This window comes from Phytophthora infestans, genomic scaffold, assembly GCF_000142945.1.
Source record: "Phytophthora infestans T30-4 supercont1.5 genomic scaffold, whole genome shotgun sequence".
In the NCBI taxonomy this organism is placed as follows: Eukaryota; Oomycota; class Peronosporomycetes; order Peronosporales; family Peronosporaceae; genus Phytophthora; species Phytophthora infestans.
This window is the reverse complement of record NW_003303754.1, coordinates 1985178-1993216: the sequence shown is the minus strand read 5'-3', so window position 1 is coordinate 1993216 and position 8039 is coordinate 1985178. Positions and strand designations below refer to the sequence as shown.

The window sequence follows — 8039 nt, the reverse complement described above, 5'->3', positions numbered from 1 at the left end:
TACAGGACGTCAGTAAGGGAAGCTTAACTAGGAAAACGGAGCAACGGAACGTTCCAAGTAGGTGGAAGACGTCAGTAAGGGAGGAACGGAACGCCCCGAGACTACGTTGGACGCCGAAGACAAGTGCCAAGAGAGTGAGGAGGTGGAGACGCTGTCCACCCGCTCAAAGCGGTACGAAGGAGCACTCGAAACGATCACGGAGGACGCATCTAGCGCCAGGTCAAGTCGGTTCTCGGCAGTCATTGGACAAGTGAGCACAGGTCAAGAAAGGACAGAAGCTTAGAAGGCCGAGGAGGACGAAGAACGTACTAAGGGGAAGGATTCGACGCAGCGCTACGAACGCCTGTTTACTGACGAGGAGCTGGACATGCTCGAGCACGGTGGCAGCCAGGTAGTGAAGAATGAGCCCGAGGAGTACGAGAAGGAACGGGAAGAACGATTGTTCCCGATGAACGAAGACGAGGTGCTGCTACGTGCCAAGCGGAACGCGGATGAACAAGGGAAACCGACACTCGCGGAAATGAGTGCCGAGCTTAGGATATCTGAAGACGTGTTGGAACGTACCCGGGAGGTCTCATCTGGAGATCTAGGAACGCCAGAGTATTGGCTGGACTGGTACGCCCACACGCTAGAGACGTCGCCTGAAGCGAAGCGTGCCAATCGGGACTTCAAGGATGTCGGAGGAACGGGAGAGAAGTCGACGACGGTCGTTGGTTCCGTTACGACGGACGAGGACGAACGTAAGGGTTGTACGGAGATGTCTAAGGACGCGCTGAAGAACGCGTTCGTGCAGAACGTTTGTGTCGGACTCGAAGAGGACTTCGTGCCAATCTCGGAACTCCTGCGGAGGGGAAGGGAACGTTACCATTTCGATGGCGTTCCATAATTCGTAACCGAGTGTACTAACTGCTCAAGCAAGAGCAGAGCGCTACGAAGGATCGTCAATCTGACGTTTCTGAGAGCGGGGGGAACGGTGATTCTGAAGACGGCATCCCACCCTTGCGCGACAAAGAGAATAGAGTTTTATTGGACGAGGACTCGTTCCGAGAATACCTCGTTGAAGTGGGTGGAACGCTGACTGAGACGTTCCAAAATCGAGCGTTGGCCTGGCCACGATACTATTTCGGGAGAGAAGCTTCCGTTATTCGCGACAAGTTGTGCGACAGACGAGACAAGACGTCGAAAATAGTGGCTGCGACCGTTGGGACAAGTTCTAGGAAGAGAGTGACTTTCGGTGTGACTATCGAGGACGGAGATCCCAAAATAGGAGAAGAGGAGCTCGAGGTCGACTTCCTATACGTGAGAAGAGCTCCCAAGCCGCAAAGAAGCCCTGGGCTGCGCGAAGTGAGCGGCGATGATGTCTTCGGCGACGGTGAAAGTGTCGTGTCGGATGGCAAGCGTGTCATCTGCAGCGTCGGAGGTGTGCAAGCGCTGTCGGACGGCTTTATCGATTGCTGCCCGTCCGAACTGCTGGCTGATACAGGTGCGGTCGCCAGTCTTGTCGACAAACGCATGCTGAAGCGTCTCGGTCGAGCATCCGAACCTCTACGATCTTATACTGGGGGCTTGGATAGTGTCTCGGGGCACAAGATTCGCGTTAGTGGGGTTATCGACTTGCCCGTCACGCTTGGAACGCTGGAGAAAACGCTTGCGTTCGTCGTGACTGACCACTTGTTCGTGGACGCAATTCTTGGAACGGACTTGCTAAGGGCGTTCCGCGCTGTGATCGACCTCGGGGAGCAGTCGATGACACTGAAGGAGACGGGAGACGTAATCCCGTTGGGTGCGACAAGGGTAGAAGAAACCTACGCGGCTACGATATCGTCGACGGTGCGTTTGAAACTCGGACGTCAGGCCTTAGTGAGATCGAGCGTTCGCGGAGCGATGAAGGACCACTCAGTTGTGTTGGTCGAGGCGCTCCCGGAACGGACGAGTCTTTGAGAATCGCGAGGACGTTGTGTACCGTGACAGATGGAACGGTGTTAGTCGAAGTGTGTAATGCTTCCGCGGAAGAGGTTGAGATCAAGTCTGGCGCGTACATCGCTGCTGTAACCATCGTTCCCAAGTCGGCGTTCGCAACTAGAGCCTCTAAGTCAGATGAAACGACGAGGAACGTAAGCACAGTGCTGAGTATGGTGAAAGGGAACGTGACGGCTGAAGTTGGAACGATCGAGGCTGAGATGAGTGCCGCCATGGACGACAGCGAGGAGGACGACTTCGAAGTGGACTTCGAAGAATCGTCACTCGGAGCAGAACAGAGGGGTCTTTTCGCGAAGATGTTGAAGGACCTGAGAGACTTATTCGTCGAAACTTCAAAGAAGCCAGGAAGGACGGACCTGCTACGATTCAGTATTGACACGCGCCTATTAAACAGCCTCCGTACAGAGTGTCGAAAGCTGAAGGAGATGTCATGGAAGCAGAGATTCAAGAGTACCTGGATCTCGGACTTATCAGACCGTCGACAAGCCCGTGGGTCCGTCCTGTGCTGATGATACGGAAGCCTGATGGTGGCGTAAGATTCTGCATCGATTATCGGAAGCTAAACGCGGTGACAGTGAAGGACAGATACCCAATGCCTTTGATCGACGACATCCTGGACGTTCTGGGGAACGCGAAGCTTTTCTCCACTATGGACATCGCTTCGGGATATTGGAACGTTTCAATGGATCTCGACAGCGTGGAAAAGTGGCTTTCACGAGCAAATTCGGCCTCTACGAGTGGCTGGTTATGCCGTTTGGCTTGTGTAATGTGCCTGCATTTGAGCGACTGATGGAGAACGTTCTCGTTGATCTTAAGTGGAGGACGTGCTCGTCTACTTAGACGCCTGCGTTGTCTTCAGTGACGACTTTCCGACCCATTTGATTCGGGTACGCCGGGTCCTGGAACGTTTCCGAGCGGCAGGGTTCAGGTTAAAGATGAAGAAGTGCCATTAAAGACGTGAGCAAGTGGCGTTCCTAGGGCATATCGTGACTCCGACTGGAATACTACCGAACCCTGAGAAGGAAAAAGCGGTCATGAACATCGAGAGGCCGCATGACTTGCACACGGTTAGAGCATTTCTGGGTCTCACAAGCTGCTTTCGATGCTACATACCGGGATTCGCTGCAATCTCTGCGCCGCTGGAACGCTTGAAGCAGAAGGGCGTCGATTTCAGATGGAACGAGGACTGCGAGGGCGCGTTCCGACAACTAATAGTGAAACCACCGATACTGGTGTATCCAGACTTCAAGAAGAGGTTTAAGCTCTTGGTAGATTCGTCAAATTTAGCGGTGGGAGCATGTCTGATGCAAGAGGTCGACAAGACAGACAGGGCGATCGCGTACGCGAGTAAGATGCTGGTTGGATCGCAACGGAACTGGGTTAACAAGACTAGTGGAACGACCGAAATTGAGTGCTGGGGAATCGTATGGTCGACACGCAAGCTCCGGTGCTATCTGAGTCACGCGGAATTTGATCTGTACACAGCCCATCAAGCTCTAACGTGGATCTGCGGCGAGACAACAAGAACGTCAAACGCCAAGTTGGCACGATGGGCCATGGAGCTGTCGCAGCTACGGTTTAAGATATACCACAAGCCTGGAACGTCGATGGGACACGCTGATGGTTTGTCGAGACTGTATCACCGACCGGATGCTGGTATTGTTAGCGCGATCAGAATGGCGGACCTTCTCAACGACAGTGAGGAAGAGACTCCTGGCTTACAAGTGCCGACTTCGGACGAAGCGCAGACTCAATCGGGAACGCAAGCCTTAAACGGAACGCTGGGTAGGAACGCCACCGACTTTCCAATCCCAGTCGGGGAGCCTGCCGAGACTACGGATCCTAACCGAGAGACTGAGAGAAGTAACCAACAGACAGAAGATGCGTCCGTAGCTGTCGAGCCTCTCACGCAAGCGGAGCAGGAGAAAGACTCACACGAGAGAGCTCTACAGGCGAGCTCATCACCGATTGACGTGTTTGAGCTGAACTATGACAAGTTCGTGGCTGAGTAAGAACGTGTGCCCTGGCTGCGAGCGCCGAAGGCGTTCCTGAAAGATGGAGCCTTGGCTCTTGATCCACAACTGAGAGTGAGTGTGCTGAAGATGTCTCCGCACTACTTGATTCGAAACGGAGTTCTGGCACGTCTCGTACACCTAGGAGCACGTGCCGGTCCAGCCAGAACTGTGTGCGTTCCAACTGTCCCGTTACCGTTCATTGAGACGGTCCTGCACTATTGTCACGCAGACATCTTCTCAGCTCACTTAGGGAGAACGAAGACGACGGACAAGGTGAGACGCCACGCGTATTGGCATGGGTGGAGGAAGGACGTGATCGAGTACGTGCGTGAATGTTCTATCTGCAGTGGAGGAAAGGGACGTAGACCGTGGAGAGCTGGACTGATGCAACGGATGCCAGTTCAGGACTTGTCTGGCCCGCTCTCGCTACTTGTAGTCGATGCAATTGGACCATTGGTCGTCACTCCTCGTGGCAACAAGTACATCCTGGTGTTTGTGGACTATTTCACAAGATGGGTCGAGGCATTTGCGGTCGCTTCGTTGGACACGATCTCGTTTGTGAAAGGAGTGATAGAGGGCGATATCTGCCGACATGGAGTACCGGAACGTCTACTAAGTGATCGTGGTTCCAACTTCACGTCCAATCTGGCCAAGTCACTGTATCAGACGTTGGGGATTAATAAGTTGTTCGGAGCGGCGTACCACCCGCAGCCACAAGGGTTGGTGGAACGTTTCAACGGAACGTTGATGGGGATGCTACGTATGTTCGTGAACGAGACGCAGACGGATTGGGACGTGTACGTGCCAAGGGTCCTATTTGCGTACCGGAGGCATATCACGAAGGCCTCGGTGACACCCCGTTCTTTAGTCTGTATGGACGTGATCCTGTTCTACCTATTGACTTGGCGTTCCTAAACACGGGAAGGGACTGGAAGATTAACGAAGTTGCGACGTACCGCCGGAAGTTGTATCGCTCGTTGCGTGACTCTCGTCGTCTTGTGGAACGACAACTACTCAAGGCTCAGGATCGACACGAGCAGAGGTAGGACAACCAAGTGAAGGTGACATATGCAGAAGGAGACGCTGCCTGGGTGTACCAGTACTTTAGAGCCCGAGTGGGGGAACGCAAGAAGAAGAAGCTGGCGTTCTCCTGGCATGGTCCCTTCCGTGTTGTTGGCCAAGTCGGGGAGAACGCCTACAGGATCGCGATCCCGACGCACCCGAACAAGGTCGTCACGGTGAACGTCAACCGTCTGAAGCGCTTTCAAGGACGCTGGAGCCGACCCTACGCAGACGAGAAGCCTGACAGAGTCGAAGAAGAAGAGGATGAGGACGGTACAGGTCGTCGAGGACCTGCCGTCAACGAGCTTTGTGAAACGTCTCTCTATTGGCGAAGAAGAAACTGCGTTCTCGAGAGTGTCGTCGCCGATAGTGGACGTGATCGCGTAGAGAGTCGAAAAGCGTGAGTTGCAGTATCTCGTACTCACCGCCACGTATGAGACGTTCTGGTTGTCTCGAGCGGCGTTGGCACCGGAGTTTGGAACGATGATACGTGCCTTTGAGGCAGATCGGAAGAAGAGAGGTCTGCCGGAGTTGCGTCGGAACGTCAGATTGGTCGAAGCCAATGCTGATGTCGACGATGCTGAGGTGCTGCTCTAGCTGGCAACAGGAGCCGGTTAGAATGCGTGCAGTTGTGGGACTGCACGGGAGTGTTTGGGGCTCGCTGAGGCTTCGAACACTGAGTGACGTGTACATATTTTCTGTTTTGGAACGACCACGGGTTGTTCTTTGGGTTTTACGGGGTTGGATATTTTGAGAACGTCACGAGCATACCAAGACTGAGTGTGTCGGGGTGGAGCGTGAAGGAGTTTGTGAAGCATCAGTTTGGAACGTGAAGGAGTTTGTGAAGCATCAGTCTGGAAAGTGAGGAAGTTTATGAAGCGGTAGTTTGGAGTCTGAGGGAGCTCGGATGCGCTGGTTTGGAACGAGAAGAAGCGTTTTAAGAGAGATTCGCTGACGATAGAAACGAAGAGCCGACGGAAAAGGAACAAGACACGACGACGAGAAACGACGGAGCGTTACGGTTAAAAAGGAACGAGAGCTACGAACGGCTACAGCGCAAAAGACTGAAGAATCTCCGGGGCCTTCTTCAGGTCGTCCTCATCTTCGTCCTTATCGATTTCCTCGTCGCCGTCCTCGCGCTCGACGAATTCCTCCCCTTCCTGCTCGTCTTCGTCGTCGGCGGCTTCGGACTCCTCGTCGTCGTAACCAGCAGCGTCGTCGCCTTCGCCCGCAGCTTCCTTCTCTTCGTCCTCGCCTTCATCTTCGAACTCGGACCACTCGTCGCGGCGACGTTCCGTACTGGACGGTGGACGGACTGCTGGGACTTCGTACGTCCCCGCGTTGATCTGGGCCATGATGTCGTCTCGAGCCGGCTTGACGGCGTGATCGTTTACGAGCGTCTGCCACGGTTTCTCGTTCGCCTCACCAGCCCCAGTCACGTTTGGTTTCGTGCTTGACATGATGTCGCGGCGAGCTCGAGCTAGGGCAGCGAGGGAGAGCCGGCTCTTCTCGTCTGCGGCCGGACTCAGCGCGTCCGTAGACTCAAACAAAGAACGCATGCTGGGGTACCCGTAAGTGTCGATAGTCGATGGGTCCAGCGCGTTCTCGAGCGTGGCGTCATAGCGTTCCTTGTCCTTCTGCTTCAGGGTCGCTAGGTCCTCGGCAATGAATCCGTTGTAGGGGCGGCCATCGCGAGTGGCTCTGCCGGGCTGGCCCCCGATCCAATACATCTCAGGACGCTTCTCCAACCTCTCGAGGAAGGCATAAAAGCCCCATGTCTCAATGCAAAGGCAGGTGAAGGCCCAGCGGGATTGAACGGCGCGCATCTTCAGCTTACGACGCTGAGTCATGGCCGCGGCCGTGGCAAGAGGGGCGTGTAGGGCCCACTCCCAGAAAGCACGGCGATGGGTGATACAGAAACGCCAGTGCGCGCGGTATACTTGACTGAACTTGATTGGATCGTACCACATGGGACGTCCGGTCCAAGGGTACGCGAGGCGCCAGGGCTTCTTACCAAGGGCCTCTGCCTTCGCCAAGATGGCAGCAATTACCCGACGAACGGGAGCTGGAGCAGTGCGGCTCACGTCGAGAAGATGACCAAACTCGCTGGATGGAACGTTCGACTTCTTAAGCTTGCTGACAACGCGATCCTTCTTCGCGGACGACGTAGAAGTAGAGTCGTCTCCGCTGGACTTACGCTTGCCTCGCGCTGGTGACTTAGGCGACTTGGGTGTCCTCTTAAAAGGCGACTTCGACTGCTTGCCCGACGACGTTGTTGACGCCGTAGCGGAGCCGGAAGAGGGAGCGGAGTCTGACGGCGCGGGGAGGGCCACGACGGTTCCTTGGAGCGAAGCGTCGGTCCGACCATTCAGGATGTCCTCGGCGAGCTGGTCCAGGAACTGGAGACCCGACGACATGCTATTAGCGCCCAGGCGCGCGCGCAGCTCGGTCCAAAACTGCTGCTAGAAGGCTCGCGCAGTGTCCCCCTGGGTGCCCTGCTCTTCATGGTCGAGAGCGGCGTTGGAGAACGCCCGGAAGCGCCTCAGTTAGGCGGCGGAAAGTCGCGTGGACATGGCGGGAGCGGAATGCGAAATGAGAGAAACTCGAAAACTGAAAGATTTTACTTGATGGCTGCCAAGGGGCACGCGAGAAGGTTCGACAATTGAGACGTGGCGTTGACTGAGGGACGCAATGATGTCTGGTGACTTGGGCGGACAAGGTGTCGGTTGAAGAACCTTCCTAACGGCTAACGGTCTGCAGGAGCTGCTGTTGTGGCGATGCCACTTGACAGTCGATGGCGATGTTGGGGGCGTTTGCGAAATGGGCAAAACTGGCGAACTGGGCGATAGAGTTCGAAGTGGCGGACGCGATGAGGGTCGTCGGCAGCGCTGTGATGGGGAATGTGATCTGGATTGCAACGACGCCTTTGCGGAACGTGTCGTGGGCGTTCCTCGACGGAACGATCGAGAACGTGCGTGCCAT

The 8039-nt window shown here is 55.2% G+C and overlaps 2 protein-coding genes across 2 annotated transcripts; both read right to left on the bottom strand.

Annotated features, from left to right (window-relative positions):
* Positions 1 to 6106: 6106 nt before the first annotated feature.
* On the bottom strand, positions 6107 to 7474 carry PITG_04192 (uncharacterized protein; the record flags this gene model as incomplete). The annotated part of the gene is made up of 1 exon (XM_002905831.1): positions 6107 to 7474. The coding sequence occupies one exon, from the start codon at positions 7472 to 7474 to the stop codon at positions 6107 to 6109; it is 1368 nt and encodes a 455-aa protein (XP_002905877.1).
* A 322-nt stretch (positions 7475 to 7796) lies between these two features.
* Positions 7797 to 8039, bottom strand: PITG_04191 (uncharacterized protein; the record flags this gene model as incomplete). The annotated part of the gene is made up of 1 exon (XM_002905830.1): positions 7797 to 8039. The coding sequence occupies one exon, from the start codon at positions 8037 to 8039 to the stop codon at positions 7797 to 7799; it is 243 nt and encodes an 80-aa protein (XP_002905876.1).